The sequence below is a fragment of the Aulonocara sp. 'chitande type north' Nkhata Bay genome, linkage group LG23, assembly GCF_057382095.1.
Source record: "Aulonocara sp. 'chitande type north' Nkhata Bay isolate Kocher_YH1m ecotype deep benthic linkage group LG23, A_spYH_male_GT1.1, whole genome shotgun sequence".
NCBI lineage: Eukaryota > Metazoa > Chordata > Actinopteri > Cichliformes > Cichlidae > Aulonocara > Aulonocara sp. 'chitande type north' Nkhata Bay.
In genome coordinates this window covers 23,884,112-23,911,138 of record NC_141365.1, presented here as the reverse complement: position 1 = coordinate 23,911,138, position 27,027 = coordinate 23,884,112, and the positions used below count along the sequence as shown (strand labels likewise).

The following is a 27,027-nucleotide window of genomic DNA, read 5'->3' as shown; positions in this document are numbered from 1 at the left end:
GGGTCACCAATCTGTTGGAGGGCTAACACATACAGAGAGATAACCATTCACACTCATATTCACAACTACAGCAAATTTAGAATCACCAATTAACCTAAAATACATGTCTTTGGACTGTGGGAGGACGGTGGAGTAGTGGCAGAAAGCCTATGCATAAAGGGGGAGAAATCCATCCTGGATTCACCCGTTTGAACAATAGGTAACAGAATTTTCTGACAATTATTTTGTCTTGCTCTGAGGTGTCACTTTTAGTACCAGGAAAATCAACATAAACCTTAAATGGGTGATTCAAAACATGGAAAACAGACACCAGTAGGGGAAGGCATGGTTACGATGCCAATTTTTCTATATACAGTGGGCTGTAAGAATATTACGTCCCCACAGGATTGCATTTTTAAATCCTATTTTTCCATCTTCAACAGTAGCCACTAACAGCTCACTCACACTACAGTAAGAGTAGGATGGCAACTTTCTTTGAATATTTGCTGCTGTAGACCGTTTGGAAGTAATTGTGGTAATGAACTGTCCACCCAGTGTTTGAGGGTGCAGCAACCACAACCTGTCTCAAAACAATCCAAGTCAGACAGATTGGCATTTAATTGCCTTCTAATTTATAAACTCAGACATATTGCAAACACTCTGCAATCAGTTTGAGTCTAAGGCTGCACTGACATATGCAGTGTTCTGGAAGGTTGCCTACTGGTTGATTTCTGGTTATATTCCTATATAAAAGACAAGGTTGCTGAGCATCTATGTTGTTTTCCAATTAAATTACCATCCTGCATCAACTATGTCGGTGTTGGAGCACAAATCTGTGAGTTTCTGGCTGGAATCTGAATGTAAATAGTCAGTTGTGTTTCTGTTTATGTCGATATATGCAGTTTGCAGACCCAAATGCAAACGTCACTGGTGGAATTCTTAAACCAAGAAATTTATTTTTATCGAGGTGAAGCAAATTATCCATAATAAAGCAATTACTAAATATACTCCAAATCCACTGAACACACACACACACACACACACACACACACACACACACACACACACACACACACACACACACACACACACACACAGTGAATGGTTAACAGATAACACAGGATGACTCAACAAGGAACTAAGGCAAACTGAGGATTTAAATACACACATAAGGTAATCAGGGGAGAGGGGAAACACAGGGGCAACAAGACACAGCAGAAACTACTATGTCTAAAGGGAAGTGTGTAACAGAGACACAGACTTAACAAGGGGAAAGAACACTCAGGAGACCAGATGAAAGTAAAATACAAGGAATCAGATGTATAGTATTCTAAAATCAGGTCACAAATGTAACAAGAACAAATTAACGACAGAGTCAGGCAGTTAAACAGAAACAAGAAGCCATAAGAAAGAGTTGTGAGTGGCTCAGGAGGTAGAGTGGTTCATCTACCAACTGGAAGGTTGGTAGGATGATTCCTTGGGTTTCTCTAGTTTCTGGTGGTAGTAGGAAGTCCTTTGGGTGCTTAGTGAGAGAAGAAAAGAATATACCCCTTACACCCACGACATGCTGACAAAATTACAGAATGAAAGAAAACCTCAACTGCAGACTAAGAAGTCTTAACAGAAAATTCAAAACAACCCAACCAGACCCACAGACCAGGACAGGACAGTTTAATACGAACTTCTTGAATTTGTGATTATACGAATCTGTGCTTTTTTTCCACTTTATCGTGGTTGAATGCTACATTATAGCATGTATTTGCAGACTTGACTCCATTCAATTTTAAACTGATAGCAGACTGACATTGTCTTATTGCCATTTTATTGCCATCTTGATGCACCAAAGTTGCTTTGAAGACAGCGACTGACTGCTAGTGGGGGCAGACCTGGTCTGCATCTTCGAAGCATCCATTTCAAAGACAACAAGATAGTGAGTTCATTGCATGGGGTCACAGTGATTTTGGTCCTGCTGCAGTGTGCAAACACTGTTTTCCATGGTGTTACTGTAACATCTGGGAAATATTGCCTTGCTCAAAAGCATCACTTCTTTTGACAGGATATTAATACATTTTATTAACTGTCATGTAGCTTTCTTTATTCAGTAATGCTGAGCATAAAGGCTTACTCTTTTAGATGCACTTCATAGCAAGACCCGACTCAAGATCGATTTCAATCAGTCAACTTTTATACTTATCTTTTATCGCCTGCACATTTGGATATCGCCAAGCAACTATTATTGCTATCCCCCCCCCCTCCCCCTTCAAACATCCAAACATCTATACCCCACCCCTCAGTTTCAGCTAGCTTTGGTTGACAGAACAGCATCCTCTCTACACTTTATCTCCCTCGCTCATTGCTTTGATGTGTTGTGATTGCGTTTGTGTGGCAGTGGTGTGCTGGGTGGGAGGGGTCGGGGATTGGATGGGTTGTGGGGTTTGGGGGGGGGGGGGGGGGCGTTCTGCAGTGAGAATGTGCTCCCACTGAAGCGTAGAGAGACTGCAGCAGAGTGAACGAGCCTGTGCACCACCTGCAGTCGTGTGTGTGTGTGTGTGTGTGTGTGTACATATGAGAAAAGGGGGAGAGAAAAGGGAAATAATCACCCAAGACACAATGATTCAACACCCTTCTCCTCTCCTGTTCTCTCATCCTCCATCCTTTCTTCCTCCTCTCCTCCCTCCTTTGCTCCGTTCGACCCAGTTCTGCACACACACATGCACACACACACAAAACAATCATCACCCTGTGCCTGCTTTGTATCAGCCTTGCACCGTGACGGCTGCCGCGTGTCCCTTCATGTGTGTGTGTTTGTATATGCTGCGCACTCTCTGCTTTCCCTTTTTTTTATGTCATTCTCTTCCTTCCCCCGATGCCTCCCGTCCATCCATTTTGACTCCTCTGTTCACTCTCACGGTCCTTCCTGTCACTCCACCTCTCGTAGCTATCACTAGTTGATGCGCACTTTCGTTCATACACGTGCACATTACCGCCTTCTCGGTCTCCTCACTGACTCTGGCGTCACCCCTGGAATATAAACACTGAATGAACACACTCAACAGAAAGCCTCTGTCTTATCGTTTTTTTTCCCTTTTTCTTCCCAGTCGTTTCTCCCTTTCTTCCTCCCCTCCTCACCTCCACCTCCTCCTCTTCCTCTTCACTCTTTTGCTCCCCTCCTCCCACTCTGACTGAGTAAGTGCTGCAGCATCGATGTATGTGTGAGAGAGCAGCACAGACCGAGAGAGGTGGACAAGTGTGTGTAAGCGGTGTGTGAGTGCGAACCACCGGGGGATCCTGAGCCTGGAGGGGAGCCTTGTAATGAGAGAGGGGGGCTCTTCTGCCCGTGGATGTATGCACCACCAGGACAGTGTTATTCGCAGGCGAGCGTATGTGTGTGCGTGTGAGAGACAAGTGAGTGTGGGCATGCCAGCAGCAGCGGCAGTGCGCGTGTATGTGTAACAGTGTCGTCGATCAGCGTCGGGCTCTTCGCGTTTTGCAGCCGGCGGTGCTCATCACACTTTGAGGACTGACTCATCTAGACCCGGCTTTGGAAAGCAGGAGAACAGAGGAGGAGTGAGAGTGGAGGTAGTCGTGGGAAAGACGGATGGATGGGAAGACAGGGACTCAGTTTTAGGCTTTTGAATGCTGTGGATCCCTCTAGACCATCTGAGGGTCTAGTCATTTTTGGGACGCCAGTAGCCCCAGTTATCTACCCCACCACCGCTGCCGCCACCACCACTTCCCTTTCAAATTGGAATTGCAGACACACAGCCAGACAGGTTTCCCGAAAACTGCCAAAGACCACCACAGAAGGAAAACGAAATCTCCCCCACCCCTAAACTACATCTGACTTGAAGGAACATTTTCACTTCGCACCTGCTCAACGGACTAGGACGAGAAGGTTTCGTGACTCTTTGTGATCTTTTTCCTCCTTGATATCATTGTTCTTTTTTTTGTGGGAGGTGGGCATAGTTGGGGGTTACAAGATCCTATTCCAGAGCTCTGAGGGGTGGGGGGTGGGGGGCTAGAGCGATAAGAGGCTGGCAGACAAGACGGGACAGACGCAGGCATGGCTCGCCTCAACTGGTGCCTGGCTGCCGTCATCAGCTGGGGCAAGTTCCTCTTCGCCTGCTTCTTTCCTCTGCGGGGGGCCAAACGAAACAAGGTAAGGCTTCATACAGTGAGAGAGAGAGAGAGAGAGAGAGAGAAGGATGCTGGGAATGGGAGACTGAGGAGGAATTCAGTGGACTTAGAGGACAAATTCTGCACATGTAGTCTTTTGTGGCTTGCTTCGACCTTTCTTCTGCAAAGATTGGCAACAAGAGTGTGTCTGAAATCCTCACGCTGCATGAAATATTCACAAGAACAGGCCTTCCTAAGAATCGCCACGCTCAGCTGTAGCATGCACACAGCTGGCTTTGGTTAAACCATCAAATGACGTAGCTGTGAAAATGAGCTTTTGATGACCGATCGTGGACCGCGGGCCTTGGAAGACCGGTTGGTGTGCCTCTCTCTAAGTGCTGTTTCAAGGTCAGTGTTACATCTCCAAGAGATCTCCAGGCAGGTGCTCCAGATAATAATGGTGGCGACAGAGATGGAATCACGGGCATCAGGTTGTGAATTTGCCTCTAGAACCAAGCACTTGGACCTCAGGGTTGATACGGGTCACCTTGCTTTTACAGCAGCAGAATGGTAATGCACCATTATTCAGTGGGGGTGAAAAAGCTCCTGATACACCCCCCACCCCCAATTCATCTAATGCTATTGCTTGCCATCCTGGAAAGGAGGTTGTACGCTTTCATCCATACGACATATTCCGATGGTCATGTGGAAGTTGGTGAATGAGATTGACCAAATGCACACTCAGTTTTATAAGCTGTAACTTCCTTTAGGACATAATCAATCATGTGTAACAACTCTCACATGTTTAAATAGCACTGTTTCCTCATGTCCACAGCCGCACACATGCGAAGACACCACACAAAATGCTTGGGGTGATCTTTTTTTTTAAGGTCATTTTCTTTCCCTGATACTTTTTTAAACTGCATAGCAGTTGTCCTAAGGCTAGAAACAAATCAGCGTAACACACCGCATCCTCAGCAGTAAAATTATATGTCTCCTAGCCAGAATGTTCCCATAAGGAGAAGACACCTTTTGGAATTTTCACATGCCCTCGCATCCTTCGTTTCAGTCATCGTCTTTGGCCGAACGTGCACTGTGAAAGCGTTTGATCACAGACACACATCTCAGTCAGAGGGTTTTGCAGCTCGAGCGCTGCAGTGCTGCGCTCCTGTGAGAACATTTAGAGCAGCAGTGGCGTTCCACAGTCTGGTGACGGTGGGGTTTTTTGGTCCTGGTGACACCGTAGATTGCTGCAGCCTCCCATCTCTTCAAGCCCCAACACGTTCCCACCAGCGCCAATACCAGAAACAACCCCCCACCCCCACACCTCACTGCCGCAGCTCCTTATCTCTACACCCGCGCTTACTCCCCCCCACCAACCCCACCACCACCGTCGCACTCTCTTGTATGTGTGCGTAAATGTGTGTGAAGCTTGCTAGCGCTTCTACAATGAATCCCCCAATTCATGAGGTTTATTCAGACGCAGTTTTTGCTCAGTCCTGGCAGCACCAGCTGTGTCTTCATTGTAGAGTAAAAAACTGAATGTCTCTCAATCTCAGATCCACTCCATAAATACAATCTATAAATCGGTGAATGAAGATTTTTTTTTTTTTTTGAATGACCCTAGCTTTTATTGGATGCAGTTCTTGTATCCGTACTGCAACAGGGGATAAATGCTTGTCATCAGGGATATGATTATGGATTCACTTTACATAATTAAACTATGTCATTCAAATCGTTTCAAGTAATTGAGCAATTAAGCAGAACTGTCTTCTGGACTCTGTAGCAGCGTCCTCTGTATAGACTTATTTCTAGAAACTTCTATCATTAATTGAAAAAGATGGGGAAGGTAGTTTTCACTTATTTTAAGAAAACAGGCTCCACAGCAACCAAATAAAGAAACAATTGAAGATATTGGGCTTTTTTGCATCCCTCATTGGTGAGCAGGTGTGACACAAGGAAGATGTAAGGAAGCTTTAAAGTCTCTGGGGTGGATTTGAATCATTCCTGCTGCAGCAGATATTTTGGGTGCATTTACAGTGTGAGCATGTACTACCTCTTCCTGCCCACCAACTAAGGACCATTATCTTAAAAAAATATGATTACATAATCAATGCATAAAAAATTACATAAATATTGTAGAACAAATCAGTGGCAACAGATATGAATTTAAGTCAGATATGACATGAAAGAAGGAGTTGGGTTGCAGAGTGGCTGGCAGAATCACAGCAACTGTGAGCAGGTGAAGCAGTGTGCCCTATGCCCCACTGGCAATAAGACAGCCAGTTGGGCATGTAGGAGGCTATAACCTAGGCTCACCTTGACATCTTGACAGGGCGTAACTTTGTTCAACATGTTTTACCTGGGAACACCTCCACCTTATCTGAACCTGTAGGCCATCTTGGACTTTTCTGAGCTGTGTTTGCATGTTCTCCTTCTTCCAGCTTGTGTTTCACACAGGTAATTTAGTCCAAGTGTGCTAAATTGGCTGTAGATGTGGATTCGGATTAGTCTTTCTTTTTTTGGTGACCTGTTCATCCAGTGTGAACTGGGCTAGGATCAAACCCCCTGCATCCCTGGTTGGATAAGCGGGTGGAAATCATATCACCAGTCTCTTAGCTATGTGTCCATTAGAGCTACAGTTTAACACCTTTACCAACTTTAGCACATAGAGCTTCTGTGATAGAGGTTTGTATTATCCCAGTGTTGTCTCATCTTCTGCAGTCAGCATTCACATTCAGTGAGTTGTTACTTCTGCTGCTGCCGCTCTGCCACTCCAGCTGCAGCACTAGAGCTGGTCATGTGACTGACTGGGAGGTGAAAGTGGAGAGGTATGGCTATGTGCGCCTTACCCCCGAGGGCTGATGTGAGGTTTTCAGTTTCCATGGTAACCCGGCTCACACGGTCGCCGTGGATTGGGGCTGGGTTACTACAGGAGATGCAGCTGGGGATACTGCGGGTTTGTGCGTTTGTGACTGTGAACGTACGATGAAAGAAAGACTCGGGAGAGTGAGGGAAGCTGTGCTGGTCGTATGTGTTACTATGTTTTGTGTTACGCAGCTCCCTCTCATTCACACATATATCCCTTTCTTTCTTTTTTCATTGACTAAACGATGTCTCACTTTCCTAATACCCCATCGTCTTTTCCTCTCTTCCTCCTTTTATTTTCTTTCTTTATGTCCTTCTCCAGTCTCCCATCTCCTTCCTCCTATTTCATCTAGCTATCTTTCTTTTTGCTGCCTCTTCCTTTCCTTCCGTATTCTAAGATTCATCCTTGCATTTTCCTTCCTGTTGATTCTTCTGTCATCTCCTTTTGTCCTCGTCTTCTCCGTCTTTTATTCTCGCCTCTGTTTACGCCTGTGTCCACTTGTATTTATCTCCTCCACCTTCTCCCCCTCCTGTCCTGTATATTTTATTTACTTCCCTTCGAATATGTTTAACTCAAGTCAGCCTGAGCTGTAAATTCACATCAGTCTGTCAGCTCTCTGGGCTCTGCCTCAGTAGGATATGCACAAAAACCTAATTCATTGCTTGTTGCATTTACCACATGCTCCTAAGTTCCACAGCAAACAAACAAAAAAAATGTTGGCCAGCCTTGGTGAACAGCGCACAGGTACCGCACCCAGGGAATTGCAGGCTTTTGCCCTGAATGGCTCTCTGTATTCTGGGGCATTCAACGTGATGGATGCTTTGTTATTCTAGCATTAAAGCTTTAATGTGATGGATTCTCCAGCGACAGAAGAAGAGACTCCAGAGGAGTGTGGAATTCATATCTTTGACTTTTTTCTCTCTCTCTTCTCTCCTTTCCCTTTTGAATTTTTTTTTTGTCATCCGTTTGTTTACATTAGTGGAGCTAGTGATCAAATGTCACCATCATCAGTGAAAATACACATAAATCGGAGTGCCTACAACCTTTAAAAAGGTACAGTGGTACACTAATGCCTTTAGTGTAGTTTTTTAAAGGGAATTTTACTGTCCCATGGCCTAAATCTGCTTTTCCATGCGTGCAATTCAGTGGGAAACAATTTGTGTGTGCGCATGCTTGTGTGCTGCCTGCCCGTCTGCCTGTTTCAAAGAGCTCCGGCATGTTGCAGTGGGAATAAGGGAATAAGAACCTGACCTAACTGTGCAAAAATGTTGTACTGAGAAAATCCAGCACTCCCAGTAGCGGAGCCAAAATCAATGTGCTTCGCAGGTAGTAAAGTATCACTTAAATGGCTACTCTGGCTCCATCAGAGGAGAAAGGAACAACATGAGATGCATGTGTGAGCCCCAAAATTTAAGAAATGCTTTCTGGTGCTCTTATGAGTGTGTCTCAAGGTTGGTTGAAGGCCACTAGAGGCTGCTAGCAACCCAGTTTAGACCAGTCAGCTGGAGGGAAGTGGAAGTTGTCTTGTATCAAACGCAGACACTGAAATCAATTTTTAAAAAAGGAGTTCAGGACAGCCATAGAACACCCTGCAGTATTTCCCCCATGTGTCCTGTTTGCTGACATTATGTTAATAAAATACTTGCAAAGGCAGACCCACACATAAACCCACACACACACGGATTATGTGTCAGGTTAGCCTATGGATTGAGGTAACTGTTACAGTGTAAGTGATGGAGAGCAGCAGGGATCAATAGAGGGTGTTTTCTCAAAATGAATTGGCTCTTAGCCCTTTATGGATCTGACTGTGGAGTGATGTAATGCACCTCCACTGCTGATTTAATGTGGATCCAGTGCTGCGGTTTGCATACACATACATGTAGCAACCCCCTTGTCATGCGCTGTGCAATGTTTACATTCATGCAGATAGAAATGTGTGGCATAAGTGGGGGCGGTTGTAATGGGAAGATGGAAAGCCTGCACAATTTGTTAGATATGTAGTATTTAAACAACCAAAGTACTTCCACCAAAATTTGCTATTCAAATTTTGTGTTTATGGGGGGCAGCCAATCCGAGTAAAGTGGTGCTCAAAGGCGGGGTAAATGAAGCAACAAACATTAGTTTCAGATAGAAATTCATTGAGGGACCAGGGCCTAGCATGTTCGAAAAGTTTTCATAGGATGTACACTTCCACTGTAAGAAAATGGAGCTAATTCCCTATAACAAGCAAATTGTCACAACAACAATGACGATATGTATATATATATATATATTTGTATGAGCAAGTATGTGCTCGAAACTCTGTATGGATACTTGGGGCTAAATGCCAAGGTCACAGTCATGTAAAGCACACCACCACTGGACCCTAGAGCAGCGGAGACTTGTTCTCTGGAGTGACAAATCACACTTCTCTATCTACAGGAGTCTGGGTTTGGCAGTTGCCAGGACAACGGTAGTTGTCAAGTTGTCAGACGAACTCTTAATGCTTTAGCATGCCAAGATTTTTTGGACACTTTCATGCTTCTAACTTTGTGGAAACAGTTTGGGGATTGTCCCTTCCTTGACTGGCCTGAACAAAGTTCTGACCTCAACACGACAGAACACCTTTGGGATGAATTAGAGCGGAGACTGTAGGCCAAGCCTTCTCGTCCAACATCAGTGCTTGACCACCCAAAAGCACTTCTGGAAGAATGGGCAGAAATCCCCATAAACACTCCTAAACCTGCGGAAAGCCTTCCCCAAAGAGTTGAACCTGTTATGGCTGCAAAGGGTGATCTGACTTCATGGGATGTCACTCAAGTTTATATGTGTGTGAAGGCAAACTAGTGAATACTTTTGGTATGCTACACCAGGTCAACTAGACTGGCAATTTTAGGACCTTATTACAAGGATATATTAAATTATATATATTTAAGAAAAATCACTGCATTGAAAAGTCTCTTTTAAATACGGTACTATTAAACACTTTTATTGGAATACATGTTAAAAATAGACAAGAACAGACAAGACGAGAAGGGTCTTAAGGGGAAGTGAATTTCTGGTGTCATACTAATTTGGGCATCGCTCCCTTAGCTGCATTAATTATGACCATTTGTGTGTTTTTTTTTTTAATGTTTCTTCCATAACTGAACCCAGCTTTGTGGGGAAAATTGCTAGCCTAGTACTTTTGGGGCATCGGAACGAGGCTTAATACTAATTTTGCCACATGTTAACTATTGGGAGCATATGTGCACCTCGGCTCCTGAAGGACGTACGCATGAGGTTGCATGTGCAGCGACAGAAGCGGGTACCTGCTTTTTTTTTTTTTTTCCATGTAAGCTGTTTGCCTGGCCTCCCTCAGCTGTGTCATGACAGCCGGTGAGTCCTGCAGTTATTTTGGAGTAGAGAGCGAGAGGATCTGGAAACAGGAAAGGGGGTTGCCGATGAAAAATTGAAGTGACATTAGCGCAGACATGAGCGAGCATGCTTGCAGAAGAAGAGAGGTGGAGGGGGAAGAGAGGTGAGGTATGCCATGTAAGGAAGCTGAAGGAGGGTGGAGGGTGGTCAATGAATAGAGTGTATATGTGTGTGGAGAGGAGGGAAAGGAGGGGTTAACAAGGATCATTTGAGGAGAAGGGAGTTTTGGAAGGGAGAGGGAAAAAAATGAAGACTCACCTCCCCCTTTGCTCCACGGAATAACGTTACCACACTTCAAGAAGGCAGGAGTGAGTGAGAAGGAGCAGGGATAGAAGCAAGAGAGGGAGGGAGCTCACATGAGAGAGACAGACTTAAGGCCATCAGAGTGAGAAAAACGAGAGCAGGGTTTGCTTCCCCGCCCTCGGTGCACCTCGCACTTCTGGCATGGATTTATGCGGCCTGTGTGGAACTGCCGGGAATTTCTGGGAATACTGTGGATTTCAGCTGTGAGGCTGGGGAGCCCCCTCGAGTGGCATCTTTTTCGCAGGATGCCCTCCGTGTCTCTGCCGATGCCCTCTGCTCTGGCAGGGAGGGCCAGGACCTGGGTTTGCCTCTCCTGCATGTTTTGGGTAAGAGATTGGAGAAGGGCATGCGTGCAGGTCTCAGGCGTCAATCTTTCTGTAAGCAACAAAAGAGATGTGATATTTGGCAGAGGTGGTTCCAAACGTGAAGTTTTACTTATCTTTTTTTTTTTTTAACATGCTCTGTGACCTTTCTAGATGTTGTCATGTGGGTGGTTGTGTTTACATGTGGTGGGTGAAGGTGTGGACAGTTCAGCTCAGCTGCTTCCTCTGTTTTACGTGTTTAACATAGCTGGAAGTTGGAAGGTGACTGCTCCAAAATTTAAAGGTCTAATGGCCCTTTAATCCACCCTGAATGTTAGATCCCTCCTCTAGCGTCTTTTATATTTTTTGGTTACTAAAGGTCAAGCTCATCCCATCGGATAGCTGCACGGCAGTCAAACCCACAGCAGTCCGCTTTATGCTGTGATGCATTCAGGGATAATCTAGTTGACTGCTCAGTGGCGACTTACATCGCCATGTTCTTGCGCCGAGTCCACGCGGCCTCGGCATTAGAGCTATTTCTGGGTTCTCCTGTATAATTTAATCTGCTGCTGCTCACTTCTTCTCCTATCATGGACTGACTGAGTGTGTCAGGAACCAGGGGCAGAAACCAAAATACCAACAAAACAGAAAAGAAATTAAGCAAAAGTTGGGCAGGCCAATCCCTGATGTGGGGAAACATTAGAAACAAGAATTTCTCTCTTGCATAGTTGCATAAAATCAGATTAGATTCAAACAGTTCTTCCTAAACATGTGAAATGTGGCGTTTTTGAAATGACAGCTTTTCCATGTTGATATATTGACACATCAGATGCTTAAGCTTTTTACAAACCTAGCTGCAGCACCACCTTTATTGGAGAAGGAGATGAATTTCTTGCTTTTTGGGGGTGTTTGTGTAATGTATACACACTGCTCAATGATTGCACCCAAGTGTTAAATGAGGCATCTGCCCTACTTTTCTGTAGCTTGCAGCAGAGCAGAGAGCCATTTAGATGCAAGGGGAAAGAGGCAGAGCGGAGGAAAAGCTCCCACACACTCAAAGTGAGGCATTGAGTTGTCCAGATGCAAAGCTTCCAATTCCAATATTATCACATCCACAAAAGGAGACGAGGGCTGAAAAGGGAAGGAGAAGGAAACGGAGATGAATGTCGTGAGGCGTGACGTTAGCAGAGGGAGGAAAGAGGAGTAACGAGCAGAAGCTGAGTGACGTGCAAGAAGCAGGTTCTAAGAAAGCTCCTCAAATACACGCTATTAATAATTTATCAGCCCCACTCACACAGGGAGAATATTAGATTTGACATCCTGACAGAAACAGCCACAAATGCGGGCTAGTTCCTATAGGACTGGCCAAACACTTCTGTGAGCTCATTACTGCTCCACAATATGCTAAGGAACCCTGCTAAGAATAACAACAACTGTTATTTGACACAGCAGCCGGCGGTATATTTTTCAACAAATTTGCAGAAGAATTTCCTGCCCGTGTTTATCAGAGTGCAACCAGGGTGCCCCAGGGTTTATGGACAAGCTACTTTGCACTGTTGCACATTGGACTGTAGACCGCCACTCTCTGCTTCATCCTTTGTCTTTGCTAACACTTACAGTGTCTTTACTAAGCAACATCTTGGTATTGCTTTTTCATAGTGTAGTCACTTTGGAGCCAAAGACCAGTGGTTCCAAACCTTTTCATACAATACACCCAATCAGAAAGACTAAAAAACCCTTTCTTAATAACATCTTACTTACTTTTACCTGGAGCTGAACAACTTTCAACTTATTATGTATGAATTATACTCACTTATCAACTAAAAGCTTACCTTTTCATCCACTCACCCACTACTTGTAACTACTGTAACATTTAACAGCGATTAATGTCATTACACCTAGTGGCCCATTTGAGCCATTATGTTTGTTCTTGCTAAACTGGAAGTAGCTACGGTGCTGTCATCCATTGCTTTGTGAAGTCCTGTTTTGAAGATGACCATTTTGACTGTAGCCATCTTGGTGTGTTGATGAAAGACGTAATGAGAGGGATGAAGCTGACAGTATAACTGCCTCCTTGGTGAAAGACAAAATTACCAAACAATGACATGATGAATAATTCAGTAGCACTCTAAATTAGTGACTGAGCTCATAAATACATGTAAGGAAAGTAATTAGAGAGATCAAGTTTATTAAGGACTTTCGTGTCATAGACTTTCATAGAGGTTTTTCATGTGAAGTCAACTGCACATTGCTCAAGAGTTGCCCTCCAACCTAATGTGATACAACCACCAGTTGTGAAGCAAAGACGACTATTCCCAGACTGGTTGGTGAGAGTTCCTGAAGGTTCCTACCTGTTGCCAAGTGAAATCAGTCTCACATAGGGTGGTGCACCTAAAGCCTCCTCCTATGTCACAAATCAGAATTGAACAATGTTCATCGTCGAAGTAAAATCTGTTCCTCACTGGTATAGCTAGGGATGGGTATTGATAAGATTTTCATGATTCCGATTCCATTTTCGATTCTGTTTGACGATTCGATTCTTTATCGATTCTTTATCGATTCTTTTTTAAAAAAAAGGAGAACACTAAGGTCGATTAGCTTAGAACTTTGATCTTCTCTTTGAACAAGATAGAAATTTAGGAGTAACATGGCCTTACAAACCCAACAGTGAGATCTTAAGAGATCCACAGCCTATGGCTCTTCAATGGGGTGTCACAGGGTCCCCGGGGAAAAAAATTGTAAATGTAAAATAATAAAATAAATATTCTTCTGTAGCAATAACAAAGTATAACACACAAGAATATCCAGTAATGTCCCTGCCTACAATTAAACACATTCACTTACCGAAAATCGAGGGCATCTGCTGTGGCAAATGGGTGCAAACCTTTTACCACAACCTTAGTCACTGCTCGGTGACATTCGTCTATCCTGGCCTGAAAGGAGACGCTACCGGTAGACTGCAGTGAGAACTGGCAGCATCTGAGCCAGACTCTGTCTGTCTCTCTCATCATGGTCACCTAAATGCACAGTAATGGCAGGTTTTGTAATAAGGCAGATCGCGCTAACATAATATGCACTGTTAGTTAATGCACTGCCGCATTAACGGGAGAGGACGTGCAAACGTTACCGCTGCTGCTGGGTTGAGATTCACGAGTGGAACTAAAAACACGACATTAGTTTAAGGTCATCGTGTGTTTTGTGAGCAAATGCTTTTGCATATTCGTAGTGTTTCCTCCCTTAAATGAAATATCTACTTTGCAAGTATTGCAAGTTGCCGTTCTCGTAAAGTATAACCAAACTTTTGAGCGTTTGAGCCGCTTAGGCACCGTGTTTCCTGCCAGGTAAATGACGCTCCGCAACGTGGTGACGTCATTCGGGGCGACTGGAATCGATAAGGGAATCGTTTGCAAAAATGGCAAACAATTCCAAGGAATTGAAACAATGGGAACCGGTTCTCAACAAGAACCGGGTTTCGATACCCATCCCTAGGTATAGCTGACATGTTTTGAAAGCCACAACTTTTACTTTGAAGACTAATGATGGTCCCTGTTTCTGGTTTGTGTCACATTTTTCAAAGTTTCACTACTATGGACAACCACAGCAATCTACTAGCCAACAAAGAAATCACGTAGAGATATTTGCCAACCAGTCAGGGAATACACATTTTTCCAAAGCAATGAGTGGTTGTCAGGGAGTAACAAAGTGGTCTGTAGGCCTGTGGGCCTTATTCACTTTACCCTGCATCATTGCCACCATGATTGTCACGCTAGTGGTGGACAGGTTGAAGGTGGCTAGCGGTCATGCAATTAGCTGTAACTATTAACTCCCCAAAGTTTTGGGGACTGATTATGTCTCTCTGTTTGTACCTGATCGTATTTTTTGCACAGTGATGCAAATGGTAGCCACCTCCACATGTTTTTCCGCTGCACATTCAAAGTGTAAGTTTTGCGGTCCTCTAGTGGGCCGTACAAAAATATTGAGGGTTGTAAAAAAAAAAAAAATGCTTTAAAATATTTACAATACAAGCACAGTATCAGAAAGAAGATATTATTTATATATTGTGTATTGTGTTTTTTCTTTTTCATATTTTCATTTCTTTCTTTCGTTTTTTTGTTGACTGCTACTAAAAATTGTGATTGCAAATTTTACAGAGTACTTTGTAACACATCACATAGCAAACCTTCCATGATTTAAGCACTGCTCAATTTCATTCTGTGTTGTAGTCCAGTACATGGCAGCTGATACACTATAAGGAAAGATGTATGGTAGATCCATCATGCCTCCAGTTGTCTAACAGAGTCCTTTATTGACTGAACAGAATCCCCAGTGAGCTCTGAAAATCAATCCGGCTTTGATTGGACCGTTACTGCCTGCCACGCCTCTGTGTGTGTCACCTCTGTATTGTGTGTGTGTGTGTGTATGTGTGTGGCCTGGTTGTAATAACAGTGTGTCTACTATCCCTGCTTAGTAATTAACATGTGTTGAGTGAGGAGATTCTTGAGAGATTAATCTCTTTCAGCGTCTGTATGTGTGGTATCTAATTCCCCACAGCATAATGTTTAGCCCTTTTATATATACAAGTCCAGAAAAAAACAGGTCAAGCTTGAATAAGGTTTTTAGTCAGACAACAATCTAATAGTTTAAGATTTTTGAAAAAGAGCAACAATGCATTGTGTCTATAGTATAATAAAGACTGTTTCATTGATTATATGAGAATGAAAACTATTACAGTAAACATGAAATACTTTAATAAACCATCAAAAACCATCCTAACAATCCGCTTAATTAAACATAAGTTTGTATGCAGCCATCTCGGCTGGGGCAGCATAAGCCAGAGTTCTCCAACTGTTGATACCAAACCTGGATGGGTGGGTTGCATCAAGAAAGGCATCCAGGGAAAAAAAATCTGTCCCTAATGAAACATTCCAATCATCAAGAGAGTCCTGGATTAAGTAAAACCATCTGGCTAACAGGAAGCCAGTGAAAACTGTGCTACCTTGGCTGAAGACATTTGACCTTTGAAAGTGCTGAGGGAGAAATATGGGGAATGTCAACGGGAGCTTCAGTTTGTCTTTGTGGATCTAGAGAAAACATATTATAGGGTGGCAAAAGAGGAACTGTGGTACTGCATGAGGAAGTTGGGATTGTCAGAGAAGTAAGTGAGGGTGGTGAAGGACATGTATGAGGACAGTGAGAAAGTGGTGAGCTCTGTGGTAGGAGTAACAGATAGATTAATGGGGTTACATCAGGGATCGGCTCTGAGCCCTTATTGTTTGCAGTGATGTTGGACGGGTTGACCAATGAGGTCAGGCAGGAGTCTCGTTGGACTGTGATGTTTGCAGACGACATTGTGATCTGTAGTGAGAGTAGGAAACAGGCGGAAGAGAGCCTGGAAAGGTGGAGCTTTGCACTGCAGAGAAGAAGAATAAAAGACAGTACAATATGTGGAAATGAGAGGGAGACAGGTCTAACAAGGAGCAGAGGTAGTTAAGGTAGATGAGTTTAATATCGATGATCAACCATTCAATGAAACAGACAGAGAGTTGAAGAAGAGAGTGAAGCAGAGATAGGGTGGACTTGCCCTCCTTGAGGAACCAAGACATGCAGAGGGTTGGTGTGGCAAAGGAAGCTCCAAGGGTTAGGATGAGATGGAGGCAGATAATCTACTCCTAAAGAGAGCAGCTAAAAGATGAAGAATTGTCCTATTTAAAGGGCTTTTCTGTGACTTCATCACCTGCTGTATTATTTGAAGTCATTTCCAAACTCCATTGCTTAAGATCAATGAAAACGTTCCACATGGTTGTGATATTTGCTGTTTTGATGTCGATACCCACCTCCAAATGACATGAAACTGCACTCAGACCTAGTTTTGGTTTAACAGTCTCCAAAGGGACCCCATGTCCTGTTCAGCTGCCACACGGGCTGACTGTCCTCAGCCAGAAATCCCTCCAACCAACTCTCATCGGAGTTTTCTCCATGCTCTCGTTTTCTAACCAGTGCATTTCCACTTGTGTGCGTCTGTGTATGTATATATGCATCGAGGCGTGCGATACTGTATCTTCAAGACTCAGACTGTCCTCAGAGAGTGTAGCTGTCACTCTGGCTAAACAATTCTCTGTGTATCTGTGACCAGGTGATTTATATCCAATGTGACTGGTTGCCTTCCTCCAGGCCCTTGGGCTATCACCAGCTAGCCCTTGACCCAGCTTCAGCACACTTCCCCTGGGTACTGTGCACTACTCTGCCCCCGCTTCTCATCCCTGAGTCTGAATGTCTGCCTGTAAAGTTTAATGGATTCTGGCTGGGATGTTGCAGATCAGTATGTGGATCATTCAAACATCAAAAAGTGTTAAAGGTTATAGGTGGCCATTTGGGAATAAAGATGTAGAAATAGATGAATTAATAAAAGTACTGTATGACAAAAAAGACAGCAAATCAAGCGTGTCTTCCATGTAGCATTTTCATGATGAGTCAGTAGTGAAAACCAGCAAATCCAATGAATTAAATATTTCATAATTAAATAAAAAGAATATCCTAATTCTTTTTTTAAAATAATTGGTTAAAGTGGTCGATATAACATTAGCTAATCATTGCTGCATCGATTGTGAACATCTGGATGGATACCAGTGTTTTCCTACAAAACTATACTAAAACTTTCTTCCTTTGTGAGGGAAACAAAGAAATCTTTAATCTAAAACTAATCTAAAAAATAAGTGACCCACCTTAAACCAGAGTCATGATAAACAATATATATGCGTTTTTTTTTCCTGAGTGGTTTCATCACGTTTACTGTCTAAGGACAGCAAGCTGTGCAGAACTTATGTAACACAGCTACCATATCCACATGGTTAAATGCTGTTTCACTCGCTGGGCCCACGTCCTCATTTGAGGTTTGACAGTGTTTTAGTAGATAAAGGTGAATGGCTTGGAGATGAATTGAGCTGCAGTTTGGGGAAGGCCTCAAAGGGGACTGGCGGCGGCTCCCAAGCCTAGCAGATCCCCGTGTACTAAATAGAAGTGAAGAAGTTAAAGAATTGAAAAGGGGAGGGAGGGTGGGCCACGTAATCTGGGGGATAATATATAGATGAGAACCGGAAGGAGTGTGTTTGGAGGCGTGGTCCTGCTTCTGAAATTCAGGTACTTTATTTCCAATTCACTTGCTAATATTCAACATCCAAAAGCAATATGTGATTAACATATATTGATTCTGTAGATGTTAAAAATAAATCAATAAAAAGTAATAATGAAGATGCAAATTCCCCATCACCCCACATTCCAACATTCTCTAAGTGAATCAAGTAATATCCCCAACACCATTACACCACCAACAACAATATGAATTGCTGATCCAAGGGATTTATCCATGCTTTCATGCTGCTAACACCAAATTCTGACACTACCAGCTGACGGTTGCAGAAATAATTGAGATTAATTAGACCAGGCGATGATTTCTCAATGTTCTGTTGTCCAATTTTGGTAAGCCAATAACTCAGATTCCTGTTCTTGGCTGACAGGAGTGGCACCCAGTGTGGTCTTCTGCTGCCTATCTGCTTCAAGGACTATTGTGTTGTGCATTCAGAGATGCTCTTCTGCATACCTATATGAGTGGATGTTTGGATAACTGTTACCTTCCTATCAGCTCGAAGCAGTCTGTGCATTCTCTCTTTTTTGAGTTGCTACTGTAGACATTGGTGTTTACGGGCAGTTGAACAGGTATACCTGATGAAGTTGGTGATGGGTATACACGACAAACAAAATCTGCAAACACTCACATTTGCTGAGATGAAAATAATATATGTATTTTTTTGATATAACTGCAACAGTCAATAGCTTAAACTGCTAAAGCTACTGCTAGTTGACTAATAAATTAATCAGACATTAATAGCATCTATAAGTAGTAGAAGTAGCAGAAAGCTGCAAATTGAAGGTATATGAAAGAGAGCATCTTCAATAACATGCACAAAGTTGTAATGCGCATTTCCACATTTACATTTCAAAGCTGCATCCTTGTTGTGTTCTTGTCCTGTACTCGCTATGATTACGTGTTTGTTTGCTTTTTAATCCCCAGAGATGGACTCAAAGAGAGGAGAGCTCATTAGCAAACATGGATTCTAAGTTCATTAGCAGCTGACTAATGATTATAAGCAGCTGAGACTTCATGATCACAGCCCAATGATCTTTGTGTCTCTCAGTCTGCCCCTTGTATTGATTGTATCGCGAGCTCGTGGAAACAGTATTCGCCCACAGGTTCACGCACAGATATACATGTTTCTAGGCTGCACACACATAAGCAGTGAGGAGAACGGAGACACATACCCACACACACACACAAGTGTTCCTCAACTTGCTGATGCTTGATGTTGGGATATACTACAATCTGGCAACTGGCCCACAGTGTCAGTGAGTCCGCTGGGGTTGTTGGCTTCAGCAGTATAAATAAAATATCTTGAACTCCTGTCTTTTGTGTGTTCTTTTACATTGATTCATATGCCCACAGTGTATAGAGGTAGACAGGAAAGGATATATTTTGTCTGGTTTTGTTCTTAAAGTGTTGTTTGAGTAAACTATGTCTGTAGATTGTAACAGTCTCTGATTATGGGCACTTCTTTCCTGGCAATCACTAATGTAGCCATAATCACAGTGAAGAAGGCCCCTTGGGGGTTATAACCAGAATAATGACTATCCTGATAAGGCATTTCACGCTCCCTTCTGTTATTTACTATAAAAGGAAATGTTCATAAATGTTGGGGCACGGCACAACATCAAACTGACAAGGATCATTTTGGGAAACCTTAGTTTTGTGCTGCCTAAAGCTGGTGAAAGAAGCAGAGCAAAGCTTCTTGAGGACTGATGATAGCCAAAGTGCTAATTTCAGCTGTTTGATATGCCATCTGTGTGTCTGAGATTGCAGTTTCAGAGAGAGTTCGAGAGCGGAGGCTGGCAGCAGGAGCAGAGTTTACAGTGAGGTGATGCAGAGTTTAAATGTGAACAAAGTCTGACGCTGACAGAAATATTCAAAAGGATTCATGGCTCACCAAAGTTGGACAAAAGGAAATTGGAAAAATCTTGCCTGGTTTGAGGAGGTTCGATTTCTGATTGATATCAGACATCAGATAGTAGGGTCTGAATTCGGAACAAACAACATGAAATCATGTTTCCATCCTGGCTTGTGTCAGCGGCTCAGCCTGGTGGTGTAATGGTGTGAGAGATATTTCCTTGGCACATTTTGGGCTCCTTAGTTCCAACTGAGCATTGTTTATGACCTTTATGGCCAGGATAATACAGTGTACCATCTTCTGATGGGTGCTTCCAACAGAATAACCATGTCTCAAAACTCAAATCATCTCAAACTGGTTACTTGAACTTGAAGATGTTTTCACTGTTCTCAAATGCCCTCCACAATCACCAGATCTCAGTCCAACAGAACACCTTTGGGACGTGGAGGAACAGGAGATTCACATCATGGATGTACAACTGCGAAATCTACAGCAACTGCATGATGCTGTCATGTGAATATGGAGCAAAATCTCTAAGGAGTGTTTCCATCCCCTTGTCAAATCTAAGCTATGAAGAATTACACTAATAATTACACAAAAGGTGCTGTTTAGCTGAGTCTTAGGAAATAGGAATTTGACTCATACTATGGCCTAAAACTCACAATATCTCACCTGGTACTCTGATGATGGTGACAACTGTTTCTTCTACCTCTTAGGAGAGTGTCACTTTTATGAAACTGCTATGATAAATTGCTGCAGGGCTCTTTAAACAAAAAACAGTGAACAACTAGTCTTTGAGATAAAATGTAGAGTCAGCGGTTTGTTCACACAGTCTCAAAAACAGCAATGTAGAAAAATGTCTGAAATGAAGACCGCAAAAGTGCAAGTGGTTTGCGTCTGTATGATTGGAAAAAAACTGACTAGTTAACATTACATAAAGATCTTAGGTTGGGTTAAAATACACAATTTTATGTTAGAAAGCCGCAAGTACTACCTGTTCTACACACAACAACACCTGAATGTATTTTACATGCAAAAACTCAAGTAATACTTTAGTACCGGTATTTGACTTGCGTAGTGTACTTAAGTACTTAAGTCACATGTTACATGCAGCAGAGTACAAGTATATTTAAAGTATGAAAGCATCAGATAAACAAACGTAAGACTCTGAATTCCGTGAAAATGATCACAAATAGCGTATAGAAGTGTTTCCTGCTCTTCACTCAGATTCTGGTAAAGACATCAGCTTCAGTAAAGAGTTATTGAACAATCCATTGCACCACCATAGCTTTCATGTGTTTAGGAAAACTTTTTTTCTACAATAAGTAATTGCTCAAACCATGTAAATGCTGTCACAGACTCTTATATACAAACATTACAAATGTCATCCTGGTTCTGTAGTTTCTTTTTATGTTTCTCCGTCTTGTTTGCTCCCGCTCTATGTCTCACAAAGGCGCCCATTGTTCCTGACCGAATTTCAATTTGGTTGAAATTGAAAGCAGGTGTGGCTCTGCTTTTTCATCTTGTGGGGGGTGCTGGGCTTTTCTATTTCTGTGGGCCTGTTCCTCATGCTCGTTTCATTGAATCATTGACTGGTTGGTAACCCCCCTCCCCCCACAGTTGTTTTTTTTTTTTTTTTTTTTTTTACATATTGAGTCATTTGCTCCATCTGTCCGACTCATCTATCAGCCAGGTAGTCACTCATTCGGAAAATCATGTCTCATTTCTGTCTCACATGGCATTGCTGATAAGCATTCTGCACATTTTGTTAAATATGATGCAGAAAACCCCTAACCTTCGGGTAAAAATGTCTCCAGCTAGTAACTTTAATTTCTAAATGATTGTATTTACTTCACTATTGTCTCTTGGAGATGTTTATTGCGCATAGGGGGACACTTGCTGAAAAATTAATTAGCTCCAGGATTTGTGTCAAATTACGTCATTATCCAGGATAATACTGCACATCTTTGTTCCTTCCTCCAACCATTCTTTCAATTCATGCAGAAAGACTTTCCTCTGACTGTGCTATAAGTGGAACCATATGTGGAGGTCTGCATGAATATGGGAATGAAGCTGGATGTGGGGACATTTATGTTCCTATATATATGTGTGTGTGTGAGAGAGAGAGATTCCAGATTTGAACATCCGGGATTTATGCGAAAAGGGTGCCTTCTGAGCTGCCAGATGTAGCAGCTCAAAAGGCACCTTGCATAAACAGGATGTGTCGACTACAAACACGTACCCTTACACTGAGGCTTTCTTCTCTTGACAAATATTGGTATAAATATGTGTAGGCTCTCTGTAAAGGGCTTCTTGAGTTTGGTGCCATACTTTATTCAGACAGAACTGGTGACCATAGATGGGCTATAGATGGCCATATGTTTCATTTTCTTATATCATAATAAATAATAATAAAAACATAGCCAGAAAAACAGGTTCAATATATCTTGATGTAAGAAAGATATAGTAAGATTTAAGCTACGTACCCAACAAAAATATTACCTATGCCCCAGTTGTGTTTCAGCACACGTTAGTAATTTTTTAGTAAATGTAATATGAGAGCTTCCATTTTATTAGGTTTTAAAATGTAGTCTCTTGATAATGTAAATGTAGCATATTCACAGCATTGTTTTTCTTACACTTTTACATTAATATTATATAACGAAGGAAAATTATTTCTATGCTTCTTAACAGATTTTGTAGCTACAAGCTAGCTAAATGTATCAAGGGTAAAATATAGTTTTTAGCATAAACAGCCTTAACATTTTAACTTAATATAGTATTCAAATTAACTAACCTTTAATTACGTTTTGGTTATTTAAAAAACTGTAGTGTCAGTATGGCCTATATACAAAATATGGACAAAGCCACTGTGACATTAGCAATTTGATGCATGGTCTACCTTTTTGAAGCTTTGAGTTTGGCATTTTGGCCAAACTTCGTTTTTAGTAGCAAGAAGTGAGAAAAGGCTGGAATGTTAAGTCATGAGCTAATGCTAAAGTAGCCTGTTGATCCAGGGATCCAAACTGTTCAGAAGGCTCTAAATGGTGCCAACACCTCAAATTGCTAAGCAGCCACAGATTTTTGTAGCTAATGGCTGTTAACTTGTTAGCAAATGATTTATATTTTCTGCAAATGATGCAAAGCAATATTAGCAGTCAGCTGGTTTGTCTATCTGCCAATTACTTTCTTTTAGCTTTGTATTTGGCTTAGTTCATAGAAGTTTTTCTTTTTTTTTTCCTGGGCAGATGCAGTAAAGCAAAAAAAAAAGTTTTCACATAACTCAAAACAGTGCTGTAAAAAAAACTATGTACACCTATACTGCCTCCATAGGAATTAAGAGAATCAGTAGTAGTCATCTGCTGGTAATCAAATGTGCTTGTTTCCTGATTATTAGCAAGTGAGATAAATATCCTGATAAATTCAGAATTTCTTGCAGCTCGCAGGTCTGGGGCAATGACACAACACAAAGGAAAGACATCAGCAATTATCTTATTATAGAGAGTCATAAGACTATTTTCAAATAATCTGCGGTCCACCATTCTGCAATGAGAAAGTGCAAAACATTCAGTAAATCTTCTAATCTGCACATCTTCCCGGAACAAATTCAAGGTGCAATCAACATGTTATATCTCAAATTCTCAAAATTAGAAAAACAACAAAAAGATATGGCTTATTTGGAAGGATTTCCTCTATTTCTCTCTAAAAGGTATTTTTTAGAATGACTTAGGTCTTTGTGGTTTTGTGGTTTGTTTAGCTGCATCTAAACAAACCACAAAACCTCTAGAACAATGTCCTTTGGACAGACCAGACCAAACAAAGCATATGAACACAAACACCGCATACCGACCATCAGCACGGTGGTGGAGGGGTGATGATTTGGTCTATAGTCACTGCGTCAACTATGACCTCCTTTATATACCAACTTAAGCCTGGGCACACTGGTTCATGCGATAAGATGATCACTTCAGCAAATCTGTCACAGAATGGCTGAAAATGAAAACAGTCAAGGTGCTGCAATGTTCTAGTCAAAGTCCAGAACTCAGCCTAACTGAAATGCTGGACATTAAGTGAGCTCTGCATAAATTAATTCAAACCTCAATAAACTGAAGTAACGGTGCATAGAAGAGTGGGCTAAATTTCCTCCACAATGATCTGAGAGACTGATAATGTCATACAGAAAACAATAACTTCAGGTTATTGCTGCTAAAGGTGGTTCCTCACAATACTTTAATATACTCTTCAAGTCCTGCCACGTGTGGGTATCCATGTGAATCACTGTGAATATAAAAGCAAGATGCTTTCTCGAAATACACGAAGCAGTCATCCAAGATACAAACGATACAAATGTGTCTATCACCAACAGTCCAGCATGTGCATATATGTGGATTGATATAAATGACTTTTATGCGTGTTTTCCAGGACTAGTTCATGTTCATGTATAATTTCTGATCAGAAGGACAGAACGATGCCTTTGAGAAAGTCGTCCCCCCTCTCCTCCTCCCACATCTTTGCTCTAAGTGGGGTCGCGGTCGAGGTGGCGTAGTGATGCTTTTCATTAGCTAAGTGCAACTGGGGGAGAAGAGCACACAGCCTTGATTTACTGGGCCTCCTGTCTATATGCCAGGACACACATACTCAGAGAAACCCCTCCTCTCCTCTTTCAGCCTGTCCACTCTGTCCCATTATTCCCTCTATTTTTTCTCCAGATCCATCCATTTCCCTTACCTTGAGCCTCTCTTTTTCTGTCTCGGTTTCTCTGTCTCTCCACATAACTTCCTTTTCCATTTTCTCTCTCAAGCCTGTCGTGGGAGTCTCCTTCTAGCACGACACAGAGGACAGCTTTCTTTCTCTTTTACATTGCTGTCCTCTGCTGTGTGCTAAAAATGTCAAAATGCATTTTTTTAGGGTCATCACAATACCACTGAAAGTAACATCAGCTTTCCATAATGCTGAAAAGAAGGCATTTTGCTTGGGTTCATGTTGTATTCATGAAAAAGCATGATTCAAGTTGGATTTTTTTTTCAACTTGAATCAACTTGAGGTCAGATCACCTCGTGGTTTGTAAAAGGATGTAGACAATGTAAATGCTCTGGTAAACCTTAATGTTTTTATATGCTGGTGCTGTCAGGTTTCAGGAGAGATTACCAACATCCTGAACCTTAATTTCTTGGCGAAACTTTAGCTTCACAGGAAGCAAGTTGTTTCATACCATATGATACAGTCTGTCATGGAAGATTAAGAAACTGATGGCATTCATTACTGAAGCAGCTTTTTGATTACATGCCTAAGTGTGAGCTTGAGATATATTTTTCATTCCTAGAAAAGAAAAAAAGAAAAAAAAGAAACTCAGAGAGTCGTTTCATTTGTAAACGCATGATCTCTTTGCTCATTACTAGCCATTTCAGCTTCTGAGGCCCTTCCCCTCTTTCTTCTCTCTTTTTTAAAAAAAAAAAGTTGAATCCCAGATGCTACATGGCAGAAATCCAAGTGCCATTTGCACTTCTGTTGTCTCGATATTCACAGTGGGCCCGTGCGCCAGGCTGTGCATTCATGTTTATACGTGTGTGTGTGTGTGTGTGTGTGTGTGTGTGTGTGTGTGTGTGTGTGTGTGTGTAAACTTGTGGTTGTATGTTTTTTCTCCCCCAGCCCATCTATCATTGTTTGACAGGACATGTTGACCCCAGTTGCTGTGGCAGCCAGGTAACCATGGCACCTGACTGTGACACAGCTGGTTACGTCTGATTGGTTTAGCCGCCGGCTTTCTGCCAGTTCATCTTTAACATCGAGACTTTGGAGCCTTTAAAGGCTATTTATAAGCTCAGCGAGTCCCACGCTGCAAAAAATGCCAGTCTTAAGCAGGTGTTTGCTCTCATGTTTAATCTGAATGTCTTTCAGATCCATCCATCCATCCATTCGCTTCCGCTTATCCTCTTCAGGGTCGCGGGGGGTGCTGGAGCCCAGCTGTCATAGGGCGAGAGGCGGGGTGCACCCTGGACAGGTCACCAGTCTGTCTCAGGGCTAACACATAGAGACAGACAACCATTCACACTCACATTCACACCATGGGCAATTTAGGCTACGTCCAGACTAGCCAGGATAGATTTCAAAATGGCGTTTTCGTCTGAAAACGCTCCGCATCCACACTAGCGTTTTCAGTCTTTTTCACAGAGTTGCGCGTCCACATTGAAACGGCCGAAAACGCTTACGTTCCAGTCCTGCACATGCACAAAAGCGAATGAGGATTACATAATTTGAAGAAAAGCTATCTGGAGCATGTACAAACTGATATTAAGTGTAATATGAAATGTTACTGTAAAACTGTTAACTAGCTAATGTTACTACAATTGCTAGCCACTGTAAAAAATTGTCTTGATTTACAGAAGCACTAAAAGGTTTCTTGAATTGCCACCAAAATGGCTTCAAAAGTAAGTCACTCGCCATAGACTGCTGTGTTAACATGTCTAGCTCTATAGCAGAAATAAATGTTTATGCTACAGCATGCTACAAAACCAGTTTCTGTCTCTATAACTTAAAGGCTATTTTATAAAAACTTATGTAATTTTTAATATAAAAACCTACTCATTTTAACTTTATTAAGACTGAACTTACACTATACAACATAAGAGGTGAAGCTTTGAGAGATGAGTAGGTATAGCCACTCTCTGTTAGATAGCGCCTTAGCTAATTTGTTTCAGTGGGCTGTGATTGGGGTGTTGGTGCTTTTTGGAACATTTTCAATGCAAAATATGTGGCTCGCTGTATGGTTAGCAGTAAGAAGACCATAGAAAAAGGGTGAGCTTTGAGTTTTGGTGAGTGACATTCAATCATTTAGGTTTTTTTTGCATGTTACTTAGCAACAACCCATTGACTATGTTATGTCCAACTATGGGCTATGCATGTTGAAAACGAAAACCAGAAAGTTTCTAGGACCAAATATTACCAGAGGTGGGACCAAGTCATTGTTTTGCAAGTCTCAAGTAAGTCTCAAGTCTTTATCCTCAAGTCTCAAGTCAAGTCTCAAGTAATGTCAGGCAAGTCAGAGTCGAGTCTCAAGTCACTGGTG

The 27,027-nt window shown here is 42.3% G+C and overlaps 1 protein-coding gene across 4 annotated transcripts in view; it reads left to right on the top strand.

The window, feature by feature from the left end:
• Positions 1-3,984: 3,984 nt before the first annotated feature.
• Positions 3,985-27,027, top strand: part of LOC147301852 (tensin-1-like) — a 129,623-nt gene continuing 106,580 nt past the window's right edge. For 2 of the 4 annotated variants that reach the window (XM_086284353.1, XM_086284357.1), the window contains exon 1: positions 3,985-4,138. In XM_086284353.1, the coding sequence (XP_086140479.1) occupies positions 4,043-4,138 (96 nt within the window). In that variant the 5' untranslated portion in view covers positions 3,985-4,042. Of the gene's footprint in view, positions 4,139-10,716; positions 10,990-27,027 lie in introns of those variants that run through there. The other 2 variants (XM_086284356.1, XM_086284352.1) reach the window with 2 other exon arrangements.